This window comes from Syzygium oleosum, unplaced genomic scaffold, assembly GCF_021117445.2.
Source record: "Syzygium oleosum isolate NSW1041296 unplaced genomic scaffold, Sole_v2.1 Sole_v2.23, whole genome shotgun sequence".
In the NCBI taxonomy this organism is placed as follows: Eukaryota; Viridiplantae; Streptophyta; class Magnoliopsida; order Myrtales; family Myrtaceae; genus Syzygium; species Syzygium oleosum.
Window position 1 is genome coordinate 1,802,813 of NW_026607507.1, and position 14,463 is coordinate 1,817,275.

The 14,463-nt window shown below is 43.7% G+C and overlaps 2 protein-coding genes across 2 annotated transcripts; one reads left to right on the forward strand and one right to left on the reverse strand.

Annotated features, from left to right (window-relative positions):
* The first annotated feature begins 1,277 nt into the window (after positions 1-1,277).
* Positions 1,278-2,736, forward strand: LOC115674849 (GATA transcription factor 12-like). The gene is made up of 2 exons (XM_030597366.2): positions 1,278-1,498; positions 1,821-2,736. The coding sequence occupies exons 1-2, from the start codon at positions 1,397-1,399 to the stop codon at positions 2,559-2,561; spliced, it is 843 nt and encodes a 280-aa protein (XP_030453226.1). The 5' UTR covers positions 1,278-1,396; the 3' UTR covers positions 2,562-2,736.
* Positions 2,737-10,425: 7,689 nt separating this feature from the next.
* Positions 10,426-14,009, reverse strand: LOC115674862 (glucan endo-1,3-beta-glucosidase 8). The gene is made up of 2 exons (XM_030597378.2): positions 13,071-14,009; positions 10,426-11,698 (listed from the first exon to the last, which is right to left on the reverse strand). The coding sequence occupies exons 1-2, from the start codon at positions 13,403-13,405 to the stop codon at positions 10,603-10,605; spliced, it is 1,431 nt and encodes a 476-aa protein (XP_030453238.2). The 5' UTR covers positions 13,406-14,009; the 3' UTR covers positions 10,426-10,602.
* Positions 14,010-14,463: the final 454 nt, after the last annotated feature.

The following is a 14,463-nucleotide window of genomic DNA, read 5'->3' on the forward strand; positions in this document are numbered from 1 at the left end:
TGTGTTATGTCCCCTCTCTGGATAAGCCGACCGACACCTTCTTTTCCTCAGTCGCCTAATTTCGTCGGCGAAAATCTCTCAATAATCCATCGTGAAAGCTCGGGTTTTTTTTTTTTTTCATTTCGTCCATCCAAATCAATCATTAGAAGCACAAGATTTATTCGGATGCAGCCAATGGTCACTGGGTTTTTTTTTTTTTTGAAAGATGAGTGTGCCTGGACAGCACCGAAAGCTCCTGAGAAATGAAAACAACACAGAGCTTAGCTTGACATGCACATGCAAATTGCAAATATTTTATGTGCATTTTGAACTGAGCGATGTGGTGATTGCGATCATGAAAAAGAGAGCGAGTCTCATACCAAGCCAGTGGAATTTATCATGCGGGCTGATCAGTCCGTACTCGCCCCCTAAACCCTAACTTGTGACACGCCGGGTCAGGCGCGGCATTTACTATGATTGCAGGGTATTTGAAGCTCCTCTGTTTTTTATGAGAACTTCAAGAATCTTACAGGTCATTTCTCATCTCACTGCTCAAACCCTGGTCGGTTTGGCCCTGGTCCTAAAATCCATTCTCTCTTTCAATTAACTTTTATTTTTACAATGAATGGGTTTTCATCTTTTCTAATTTTTTTTTTGGCCCTTTTGCTTTATAGATTAGAGAGAGAGAGAGAGAGAGAGAGAGAGGAGCAGCAATGAAGATGCCCCGTTGCTCTGGGGCATGCTCAAAGCCCTTGTGGCCCCTAGTGATGGACACTGGCACAGCTGCCCCGAAAAAGTCTCTCGTCCATTATAGAAAGACAGAGAGAGAGAGAGAGAGACATTATTTTTGCAATTATTATTATAGTCACAAAAAATCAAAACTGTACATGCATATATCTCACTCACGCAACAAGTGTGTAATCATGTGCATGGGGAATGCAATTTCAGTATATAATAGGATTTTCATGCTCCTTGAATTATAACTGCAGGGAGTGCACCTGGTTGCAAACAAGTGATGTGCCTTGAATTATTGCACCTAGTTTTATGTGATGAGATGGATAAAATAAGATGAGGAGCTGATTAAATTTAAAAAAGGACCAAGAAAAGCAGCCATAGAATCCAACATGCAGATAAAATGAAGGGTATATGGTAGAAAGGTATTTCATAGCCAACATATGAATGTCATGAAGATTATTAACTTTTGAAAAAAATAAGAAGTTTCATCGTTTCTTTAACATTATCTATCTGCCGACAGATATCGAGGTCATAAAAGATTAAAAAGGGTCCCTCTCTCTCTCTCTCTCTCGCTTTGAAGGAGCTCATTAGAGCACTTGACTTGTCTTTCCTACCTGCTCTGTCTCTCTCCCTCTCCCTCTCTCTGCAAGTTCACGTACCTTTGCTCTGTTTTCTCTCGCCCATGGAGTTCTGCCGGAATGTGTCAGTTCCCGGAGACTCGCAGCCGAAGCTCGGTGGCTTCGCAAGCAACAGTCTTGACGAACTCTTCTCCATCCAGAAGCCGGTACACTCATTTTGCTCCGTCTCTCTCTGTTTCGCACCACAGTTTGTCACCTTTCAAGAACCATGGAGAGCTAAAAAAGAACGGCACAATCTTTGCTCTGCTTCAGATTATCTACTGTTTTTTTCTTTTCCGTTTTGGCCGTAATGCATGGACTCGGACCGTGTTGGGCTCACCTAAAACCCACTTACTCTGTTTCATCTTCTCTGTGCTCTCTAACCCTGTTTTTCAAGTAGCGACAGATGCAACACTTAAAAAGACAGCATTTTTAGACTCACCCTGGGTCTTTAGTCTTACTATTTCTGCTAATTTATGCAACGTTCAGGAAGCTGATGTTAGCATGGAGTGGCTGTCAGTTTTGGTGGAGGACTGCCTGTCCAGCAAAGGAAACACCCTCCAAGTCCAGACACTACCGCCTCCTTCCTCAGCATCAGTTCCCTCCAAAACGCCCAACAAGCCTTCCTCGACCAACTTGTCATCACTCCACAAGATTGTGGTCACAGGCAAGGCCAGGAGCAAGAGGAAGCGAATAGCAGCCGCCAAAACCAAGAACAACCCGTTCTTGATGATACCCACTTGGCCCAACCACTCCTCCGACCCGCTCTTGCTCCACCAGTCCCACTGGCTCGCCGACAGCGAGCTCATTCAGCCCAAGAAGCAAGAACTAGAACAGCCCAAGAAGCAGGAACAAGAACAGCCCAAGACAACCACCAACATGGCAAGTAGCCCCACACAATGCGACGCAGAGGAGGAAGCGGTGGAGAGCAAAGAAGACCAGTCGGAGGAGAGTGGCGGCGGCGGAGTGGGGCAGCAGGGGACGGGGAGGAGGTGCACCCACTGTCTGTCGCAGAGGACGCCGCAGTGGAGGGCGGGGCCAATGGGGCCGAAGACGCTGTGCAACGCGTGCGGGGTGAGGTACAAGTCGGGTCGGCTGCTGCCGGAGTACCGGCCGGCCAAGAGCCCCACCTTCGTGAGCTACTTGCACTCCAACTCCCACAAGAAGGTCCTGGAGATGAGGAATTCAAACATGTCCGTCCTCTCTCCTTCCGGCGAGAGAAGAAGGTGAAAACCCAGAGGAAGGTGAGGTTTTACTTTTTTCTTTAGTCAGGTTAGATTAGGTGATGATTAGGTAAACTCTTCTACGTTAAAAATAGGAAATATTTGTTGTCCTCTTTAATGTGGCAAAAGACCCTTCATTTAGTTATTAATTCTTAATGATGATTTGTTGAGGCTTTGGCTTAGGTTTCATTGCATTCCATTGTCAACAGTCTTTGTTTTTTTGGGGGTTTTGGGTGTGTGGCAAAAGAGTACATATGAGGTTGGAATCAATTAAGGTGCGATTGTTGCTGGGCAATTCCTGACCAAATGTCAAATGTGTGCCCCAGCAATTAATAATCTGGACATGCAAACCGAAGGACCTTTAATGCTCTCGCTCTCTCTCTCCCTCCTTCCTCCCACCTGCAACCGCAATTTCCATTCAAAATTTCACGGCCGGTCGCTTTAACGAGGACCTCATCTTCTCCATCAAGCTCCTCTCCAAGAGGGAGAAAACGTTGGGCGATCTTTACTGCAATTATTGCAAGGGCGCTAGACGGTTGATGATGATGATGATGATGTCCGGGTAACAGACACATGATGCTCTCCACACGCCGCAAGGACGAAAAGGAAAGCACTCAGAGAGTCGTAGCTGAGAAGTGGGAAACACAAATGGGGAATTTGAAAGAGACATTGGCCTCTCCTCTCCTCACTCTCTCGTCGTTTTGGGCCTTCCAGCCAGCTCCCTCAAAAAGAGTGAGGAGGGAGAAATACACGCGCGCAGACAGGGAGCGAGTCAGGGCATGCAGCCTTTTGAATTTAGAGAGAAAAGGTCAAGGGGAGGGGGTGACCAGCAAAGGGAAAAAGCAGAGAGGGGCCTCCTCCCCATGAGGGAAAAAGCCTTGATTGATGACGACGACGACCCGTAATTAGCGCAAATTATTCTAAAACTCACGTAACTCCGCTCTAATGATGGATTGATGGGCATCCAAGGGAGAGGACAGAGAGAGAGTAAGAGAGAATCTCTAATCCTTTTAAAATAAGGACGACGGAGGTCGCAGTGCGAACGAAGCATATGCACGTGAGCTTTCTCATCGTCTTCTCCTCCTCTGTTCTGAACCACCACCAATGACTTTTTGGACCTCCCCTGTTTTTGAAGAGATTCCTGTCCCCTGTCCCTCTCTCTCTCTCTCTCTCTCTCTCTATCTCTTTCTCGTACCGTAGGAACACTACCGTCTGATTTCTCCGTCCCTCCCCGAGAGCTCCAGAGGCTGCATCGGAATTTGCACGAGTTCTTGTGGGGTCGACACCGGTCCTCCCTTCTTGTCCCGACTCGATTTCGAATTTCAAAGTTCAGCTCGGAACTCTGTCGTGTTGTACTGTAGAGCGTTCGGAGGGTTTCGCGCACGAAAACCAGTTCGGGGGATCCTGTGTTCGGCATTCGGCTCGTCAAAAACACGTCGTGCATCAACGTTTTATCGACCGTAGTATATGCGTTAACAAGGCGCGATCGTGTGCCATTCGCCTGCGTTCGGTCCAGGTCATCCGTGTCGACATGCGATCCATGTCTATAGAGAGAGTTGTTGGGCGATCCTAGCCTCTCTCATCTCAAAAACTATCTCATAAACTAATTACATGCGGCCGCATGACTATTGGGTCCAAACTTGTCGACAACCGAGCTCTGATATGTGAGGTGTTCTTTAGCTTTTCTTACTCCATAAAAGATGAAACTTTCCCTTACATTTATAAAATGACCACCATCCCCTTCCACAACTGACGTGCGATAACCCCAACAAAAGCAAAAGATAACGAAGAACACAATAAGATGGTGTACTGATCGGTGATCTACAGGCGCATCAATCCCTCTTCACGGCTTTCCAAAACATATTTTCTATTTAACCGGAAACTTTTCATTTTTCTCGACGATAAAATAGGAAATGCATACTTGGACACGTCGCTTGCTTCAACTATATGTGCGCGTAGATTTAGCTCTGTTTTTTCCTGTTCAAATTGGTTGGGAGTTGGGCGCAAGTGGGCATTTTGACATAGTATTCAAACGCCAAACTCATCACATTCAACGGCGTAATTCCGTGCAAGCACGAGGCATGGGACACGGTCGTCCGTAGAAAACGTCAAGATGAGTTACATCGGAGCGTGTAATTTGGAAAAATCTGGTGATTTGACTATAGGAGTATTCACACCCGCCAGAGTGGAAAATCGCGGCTTACACGATTCAGGTTTCATTAGGAATTCGATTATGACCCGCCCCCCACGATTAATGCTTCGGATAACAAGTGCTCCCGTGACACTCGCCACTCATACTCGATGCAACCGGATGCCCCACGCGGTACGCGCGCATGTCGCCGACCGAAGAAAGTTGCATAAACAATACGTTTCATCATAAAAACGGTGATTAAAGAAACATGCAGAACAAACATTGAACATCGATCCCTTTCTTTAGCCGCCAACGTTGGCACATCCCGTTCGAACGTCGCATTTCGTGCAAGAGCGCGTAACGGGGACCAAGTCTCTGGCCGGGGAAGCAATTTTTTTTTCCAAAATTAAAAAAATCAGCATTATTATTTTTTTAATATCGGAAATTCCCACAAAACGATAACGATATACGATGATAATGACAATAACGAAAATAAAAAATAATAAAAATGAAGAATAAGATAAGCTAGGCGACGATGGACCGATTAAATTTGCATAAAGGGATTGGTCACTTCGAGTTGTTGGGGGGCTATTGACTTTAGGGGCAGGGCAGCACATGATAGCTGCCATCATACATATCCAATAATTTTTTTCTGAATTTTATGTGATATATACATATATATATATGTGTATATATAGGTCCCCATCGAGGTCGATTGGAGACAAGAAAAAATCATAACGAGCGGACAACATCGGATATGTCAAATTGTAGAAATAATTGCCCACTAATTCCGCGAACGGCTCGAGATTCCGAAATTTTTAACATAAATTTTTGTCGTTGTATCACCGAATTTCATTTGGCTCCGTTCGTTTCGCGAGAAATCAATAATTTGGATAAAAAAAATTCTAATTTCCGATCATATGTATCTCTTAGGAAGCGAGCCAACGAAAAATACTTTCATTATCGTCTAAATAGTTCGAGCACGGATAGTCGTTAATAATAGAAATGTTCTCGCAGGGCTAAAAATGATTAAAGTTGGGAAAGTCTTTTCCCCAATCGGTGATTTCTTGCGAAACAAACGGAGCCAATTGATTGAGACATTCGAAACCTCTCTCCCACACCATGCGCTCGAAAAGCTTGCCTATTCGGAACGTGATCTCTTCCTTACCGGTAAGTTGCTGGCTCGATTAATCAATTTCTCGAATTGGATGCCTTTTTTCTTTTTCGGAAAATGGGAATAAAGATGTTATTAAAGGAAAATCACATACCATGGTCAGGAAAAAAAAACTCTGAAAAAGAGAGTAGGGTTTTTGCTTTCCCAATTCCCGTAAATTCACACAACCTTTTTCTTCTTCATTCTTTCACAGTCCTTGAGTCCATCTCGTCTCGACTAAAGTTTGGACCGACATGTCCTCTGATTTTGGTGGTGGTGGTTATTTTCAATTAGGCCACTTCCATTGGTCCCCCCTTTCCTACCATTTATATCCCGGGCTAATTCCAAAAAAGAAAAAAAAAATCGGCTTTACCTTGAGTGACAATTGTGATCCGAACTTTTTTTTTATCTCGATAAAGAGCACCAACTTTTTACTCGAGTCCCAAATCTTACCCCCGTAATGTGAAATTTTCAAATTGTTCGGGCTAGATTTGGAATTTTAAGTGAAAGTTTGTGATTTTTAATGAGACGGAGAAAAGTTCGGGCCAGCATTGTCACTCGAGATAAAGTTTGTGCTTTTTTTGGGAATTAGCCATTTATATCCTCGTAAAATTCACCCCTTCAATACCACCCGCCTGGGTGGCGCTGCTGGAAAGGGCACTCTTCCTCTCGCAAAAGGTTGGGTGTTCGAACCCAAAAAAAAAAAAATTCACCCCTTCAAAATTTTCTTCTTCTTCTTTTTCTTATTTTGCTTAAATAAATGTCAAGAATTCAATTTGAAAAGGGTCGCCACAATTTTTGTTCTTTCCCAAACCAAGACACCAATGGGTTCTCATACGAATCGCCATTTCCCTTCATCTTCCTTAAATTCACGTTTGCACATTTTAATACTGGTTTAGTACCATCAACATCTCAAATTAGTACATCCATGTTGCATTTGTCCTGAACTAATTTTCCTGTCACCAAAAATTCTAAATTTGTACATCTTGCTACATTTACCCCAAACTATAAAAATCACAAAACGGTACGCCCGCAATAATTTTATTCTCAATTAGCTTCCGTTTAAAATCCTCCTTAAATTGCTTATATGGAAATTAGCATGTTACGTGGACCCAACGTGGAAATTTAAAATAAATGGGTTTGCTAGATAAGGTCGTTATGGGGAAGCCAGGTTTGAAGAAAAATGAACCGAGATTGGGAAATCTGCTAGTTTTCCCTTAAGAGCTCCCTCGCGTTTTGATAATCTCTTAAAATCCTTAATTTTTGCTCCAATTTTGCCTTAAAAGATTTTGGTAAATTTGCCACGAGAGTATTAATTTGGGTTTTTTTGCGACACAAACATTAGTTCGGGGTATATGCGGCACAGGGTACCGGTTTGTGAATTTTGATGGTATTTTCACCCTTTAATATTTCCTCTCTCAAAAGCGCAAGATACCACTGGGTTTAGACAATTCCAATTTCGGCACAAGTCGCCAGTCAACTATGAGCGAACCGATCTCACATACCAAGTATGGGAAGTCCATATCCGAACGGGGATAGAGCGACATCGAGCGGCCGGCGAGAAAACCGGCGATCTCGATCGGCCTCATTTTCCCCCCGAATCGATGAAAGTTAGATGGTGTGGAGCCAAAGGGGGTGTACCACTGCCTGTCCCTATACCCTATCTGTATCATGTATGTACCACCAAAGGACTGGTCGTGTCTCCATGCTCTGTAGGACATGCTCTTTAGGTAAGTTCCTTATCTCCACCCCCCCACTAAATGCTGTCTCGATGAGTTTTCTCACGAGGCACATGCAATGCTTCATCACACTTATTGTCACGAGTCACGCGAATGCTTCTTCGCACTCACTCAACACCAAGAGTCAAAGACCCCCTCATCAACATGGCTAAAGAAAAAGCGGTGAAAGGGAAAGGCGGAGGACATGCCGACATAAGACTTGGCCGGCCGATGAGCTCGGGCTCTTATTTGAGATTAAGTTGGCCATTTCATGTCCTTATTTGAAAAAATGTTCACTACGACTTCTATCCTTATTCGTTTTTTCTTCTCCTTTTTTGAATGTGCCTTTACAATTGTAAAGTTTGTGGGCGAAAATTGTGCCGTTGATGATGCAGTTGCCTTGTCACCACTCATATTTGGATTTGATCTGGTGATTAGTCAAAGATTATAGTATATATATATATACTATAATCCATATAAAGTGGCTTTGTTTAGATGGGAGTGAAAGGTTTACAGCTCACAACTTGTTCAATGGATGTGGGGAATATACACGACAAGAAAGGAAAAGGGGAAAGCTGGTCATTATTGGGCGTTGCATCCAAAGATGGAAACTTAGAGACGTGTGAAACCTCCATCAATCATTCATAAGTGCTCGAATCTTAGATCTCAAGCATGTAGGGAGTTGTTTTCTTCTTCAATTGAGAAGTCCTCACCACTCCAAATATTCACAATCAAGGCCACAGTTTGTCACACTGTCACTTAATTGCCACATTGAAGAATAAGGCAACCATTAATCTTTAGGCCAAACAAAAAAAAAACCCTTAAGTGGATCGTGTAAATTGCATTCAAAATCGGTGCATGTCCCTGCTCTTAAATCATGTTGATATGAGAGGCCTATCGAATACTTCGATATATCATTCCATGCTTCAGGATGGTGCAAGAATTTGCTCAAATACTCTAGCTATTGCGATCCATTGGATGGCAGTACACCCGGTGCATCCAAAAACTTCAAACCTCGCCCAATTCGTTTCGGTTTAAGGTTCCTAAAGCGAAAATGAATTTGAAAACAAGAGTTTGTATAGGTGTATTCATAACATAAAATTTCAGGCCCAAGGTCATTCTTGGCAAATTTCCTTTCACAAAGCGAAATTCAGAAACTGGAAAATTTTGCTGGCTTGCCGGTGATCTGATGCCTAACCACAGGTGAAACTCGAAACGAATTCGCGCATTGGAAAAGTTCGAGGCTTGCCAATAAGAACATGAAAGGGAAGTTCGATGTTTCTCCCGTTTCGGGTCCTCTTCCAATTCTCTTCTGGAGCATTATAGGCTACATGCAGTCCAAACACGTGTACGCGACCAAGGCTCTCTCACTTATAAATTAATGGGCCCTTGCTTCTGCGAAACGACCTAGTGGACATCGACGATAATGAAATTGGACTCAACTAATTGAGCCAGTCAGTCTAAGATATTACCTCGCTCGTTTTGTAAAATATGATGCATGGAATCAATCACAATGCAAGAAACTTTGTGCAAAAAGAGTAGAGTCCACTCTTCGCGAGTTGTGTTACTACCCTGTAGTTAATAGCCGCTCATCAAGCTATAGTTATTGTCTGTCGGCGGTTCACGACACAGCCGTTATCTAAATCTTCCTGATTTGGTTTCGATTCAACCTGATATTGAAATTGTGGATTGTTAACTTGCTTGTTAGCTGCTTCAGGCGGTACTGAAAGTGGCTCATAGACAAATGTTCTGGTTTTATTAAGTGGCGTGATTGGCTACTTAAGCTCGTGTTTGTCCAAGATATGCCTCTCTTTCGCTCCGAATAATTAAGCAGAAGTTGGCCGGGAAAAGTGTTGAAAAAGTCCTAAACCTTTTGCATTTGTGCCAATTTAGTCATAAATATTTTGTCTTTGTGCCAATTCAGTCCTTCCAGCAAATTTTGGCCAGATGTTGGTGGCATGGCGCCGCCGGCATTGATGTGGACGATTTTTAATAAAAATTAATTTTTTTGATTTTTTAATTATTTTTTTCTGATTTTTTTTCTTTTTTCCTTCTTTTCTTTTCTTTCTTCAACCTTTTTCCGGTGACCGGCCACCCCGGCCGTGGCGGGGTTGGATGGCCTCACCTGGGCGAGGCCGCCGTCGCCTGCCACAGGCGAGGCCCGGCCGACCCTCGCTTGGGCAAGGGCGTCCTGGCGCGGGGAGCCAGACTTGTACGTTCTGATCAGTGTGGGGGGCATTCCTTCAAAATGACAAGATATCCATCTTGTGGATTCTAGGATGATGCCAGGACTGCGGTTAAGCTTTCCGGTGGGTGAAGCTTTCCGAATACGACATTAAAGCCTCGATCCCGGTTTCGAATCCTGGCGATGCCTTCTCTGCTTGGTCTGCTTCCGTTTGTCCGGCAATGCTGTTCCTATTCTCCTGTGCTACGTTCTTTCAATGTGATTGCTTTGGCTTTGAGAGAGCACTGAATGGATGGCGGTCTAGAGAGGAGCCTCTGAGTTTGTAGCTCCGAACCACGGCTTCAGCTATCTAAACCAACTGTTTTCGAGACAAATCCATTTGAATTTTTCGCCTGTTCTCTACCTCGAACTTGGGATACTGCCGAATGAAATCACATATTACATTCGATAATTATCGGGCAGGTTCAACATTCGTATCGTCATGGTAATGAAGTTGACAATTCCCAGCCCTAACAAGCCTTGCTTTTACTCTGTTAGATCCTTAACACAATGGAGCTCAGGCATTTTCGGCTGATTGCGCCTGGTGAATCATGATGCTTCACTTGATTAATGAGCGAATATATACAAAATTTATGACCTACCGAGTTCATGTCAAACATATATGCACTGAAATAACTATACGAATTCAAAGTATGCACAATCCAATCATTGAACTATCGTCACATTGTTAATCTTAACTAAAAATGAACTCTCCGTAACTTTTTTAGGTTCAGCAATGGAAAAAAAAAAGAGGATACAAGAGAGTATCGAAAACCAAAAGATAAGAGATAATACATGGGAGTTATCTACAAGGACAAAAGGTTATAGGAAAAGGAATGCAAATACCATCGATAGCACTAGAGCAACCAAAGAAGGCCCCAATGAAGAGGAAGCAGCGATCTGGATGATAAAGTCGCACGTGCCTTGCGATATATTCTGCGTCGTGACAGTGGCCAAGCCTTCAAAGTTGCAGCTGAGAGGGTTCTGATTCTGAGCCTGGTAGTACATGTTGAACGCATATGACGCATTGCCATTGGCATCTAAGTTGTTGCACGACGATCCATATCCTAGAGCTGTGCAATCTGAAAAGGTGCAAGCGTAGTTTATGTTCGTCCCGAGTTTGCTCAGATCGTTCACATTAGGATTCAGCATGCACCACTGCTGAGGAAGATACTCCACATTCTTAGCGGCAACAAGGAACTTGTCCTGATTCTGGCCAGATAGATCTAATGGGAACTTGGGCTGCCCGTCGTAGCGGAATATTCCCCAATGCCGCTCGAAACTTCCTGGGGCAATGCTCTTCGCATCCTCATCAATAAGGCCGAAAAGGTATACTTCAATGTAACCAGGCCGAAGTGGGGTCCCCTTATTGGCTGCGAGCCTCGGCATAAGCCCGTTGTAGAATCTAACTGCATTAGCTATATTGGCATTCTTGTCACCATCTGTAGGCCATCCCACCTCACCCACCATGAGGGTCAAGTCCCCGAGGCCCACTGCTTTAAGGGCCGATACTAGAGTATCAAAGTTGGCATCGAACACGTTCGTGTATTGTATACCATTGTCCACGACTGGGGTGGCCCCATCGAAGAAGGCGTAGTTGATGGGGAAGTTGTCGTTACCGTAGAGACTGAGGAATGGATAAATGTTGACAGTGAGAGGCGCGCCGTTCTTGGCTAGGAACTCGACAATTTGGGTCATGAGATCGCTGATGTCGCTCCTAAACCTCCCGGCGGATGGTACGGGATTGCTGGCGGGGGAGTTGTACACATCAGCGTTCACCGGTACGGTGGCCTTAACAGTGTCCCCGACCCCTGCCTCATTTAGGGCATTTTGGATGTTCTGAAGTGCTGGGAGGGTGACATTTAGGAATGAGCCGTTGTAGGATGAGAGAAATGGCTCATTTCCAACTGCTACATATCTGTGACAAGAACAAAGTACTTCATCTTCTGTGAAACAGCAAGTTCCGAGTGAGATATTGACTAGACATAAATACATGCATTTGCGAGATTGTGACTCACATTCTCACCCTACTGAGAAATTTTCAGTCAATCTGTTCCATGTAATTTCACCGCAATACAACAATCTACCGCACAAAGCAAGAGCGTTCAGGAAGTTGTGAGAAGAACAGTTACCGCAGGAGACTAAGGAAATCACTTCATTTCTTTTTATAGTGTCAATTTTTCATCATAATCTTCTGCTTCAATCAATTCCGTCCTGTGTGGAGTATATCAAGGCACGAGTATGGGATGAAAAGAAAAGGCCTTTTCGCTCTGCGGTTGTTACAGCTCCCAAAAAGGTATCGCGGTTTAATCTAATCGACGGATGTTTCTAACCTACTAACGACATATCACCCAAGATCGTTGATTGCTACTTTCTACTGCGCACATCTCACCTGCCAAATCATGAAGGGAAGTTTCCTCTGGTCCGACTTACGAACAAATTCCACCTTTTATGAGATGGACATAGTAGTGACTTCTCAAGAGGCGAGTCACGAATCCACAACTTCTAGAGCAATGTGTTGCTTGCTTGTATTGGTTCTTAACTCCCGTTTGACTCCGTAGCTAACCATGGCGAAGAAATTTTGAGTTCCTAAAACTAAGTCACAATGCTATTAGAAGGCTGCAATTACGTGATCAAAGTACCGGTTTACTAGAAGAAAGATGTCACAGGGGGTTTATTTTGAAATGTTTCTATCTTCAGTCTGCCCGCATAGAAGGACTCAGGCAACTAAGAACAAACTGGTAATGTAGGACGGACACCGTCGAAACAGTAAATGCTGAATATTTGCAAATCAGCAAGAAATTACGACTTAAACATAGAGAACTAAACTCCAGAAGAAGATGCCGACGAGTTCCCTTAGAATCAAGTCTTACAGATTCTTCTTTTAATGACATCTTGGGACAACACAAGCATTGATTGAACATCAGATTTAGGCATTAACAAACTTTATACACAAGAAATAAACAACTCTATCTGCCAACTAATTTCAGACAGATTCAGAAAGTCAACAGACGAGCAGATCCCAACAACTACCAACTTTGATCATAAAGAACTGTCGAATAGGCTCTTTTCTTGTAAACTACTGCATTAGCTAAGCTAACAACGTATTCTTCCAATAATGCAAACCTTGCGACAGAGCAATTTTGAACAATTTGGTCTAAATCAAGAGGCACCAAGAAGCTCATTGGATCAATAACCCCTAGTAAAACCACACTCCATCAACCAAATTGACCAAGATTTTTGAAGACTATGCAATGAAAAAACCACACCAGCTCGTACACCAAACTTACTTGATGTTTACTCCTCCATTGAAGTTGTACCGGGTGACGTTGCGCTGCACCCACTGCTTCGCCCGGTCATAGCTGTTCATGGCGGCGAGCTGGTTGTTCGGAATCGCGACCATGACCTCAATGTTGGTTCCCGCGAGGGCGCCCAAGGTGGACTGATCGGCATCGAAAAGCTTCACCTTCTTGATCCCATTGTCCTGCAACATTTGCACTACTGTCTTCGGGGGCAACTCGTGAGTGGCCATCGTGCCCCAGTTCACACCAAGACCCTCCACGAGAACAACAAAAATGGAACAACCCAACAGCCCCAAACATAAAACCCACTTGGAAAAATCCATCCTTTTCCTTATTTTTCCCAAAATTATTTCTTTCTTTTCAATCCCCCTGAGTAAATAAGGGGTTCTCAATGAAAGAGTGAGGAATATGAAAAAGCTACACTCCTGCTGATTATATCTCTCCGTATCTCACTACTCTGAGAGAGAGAGAGAGAGAGAGGGAAGCAACGGTTTTTTGAAGGTGGGACGACTGATGACAGGGATTTCCACCCACAGGGGATTGAGGACGTGAAGATATTCGCTCTTTTAAAAGGTAAAACGCAAGATAATGTAAGAATTAGATCAGAAAGCAATACAAGGATAAAGGAAGAGAAAGAAAAAGAGGAAAAGGAATTCTCTGAATCTGAGGGAAAAAAGGTGGGCATCCGTGTTTATTGGCCAAAAGAAAATCCCACGGATAATCGGTGAATGAATGCAATAGGTGGATTAGCAATATTGGAACTTGATAAAACCTAGAGTGGGAAGATATCACCAGGGGAGACCCAGAAACAAAAAAATGAGAGCTTTGAGCATTATCAAGCGAAGAGAATGGTGATCAGACAGAGACGAAGGATGGGTATTGTAAAATTTAAAGTTCAAGTAGGTATTTCAAGTAGGTAAAGATTCAAACCGAGAAGGAAAAGCATGAACGAGCTGAAAAACAGAGGAGGTCCCAGAAACAGAGCAACGAGCTGGAAGAAAGCAGGGGCTGAGCATGAAGAGAAGCAGAAAGAAGAAGAAGAAGATGGGAGAGAGAGGAGAGAGAGAGAGAGAGAGAGAGGCGGTAATGAAGTTGGGAATGGTGAGAACTCTTACACTGCCGCAGTAGCAGAGAGATTAAGGCATAAAATTTGAGTATCCGTCGAATTAAATTAGCACGAATCCTTATCGTGTGGAGACAGAGAGACAGAGAGAGTGGGGGAGCAACTAACGCTAACAGTAAAAATAACTAAAAAAATTAATCTTTCAAAGTCGACAAGTTGAGGAATAATGTCAGATGGGATTTGTAAAGTTTTCTTTTGAGTAGATTTCCTTTGCGTGGACCCTTTTTCCTATTTCTTTTACAACCTCTCCATGAACAG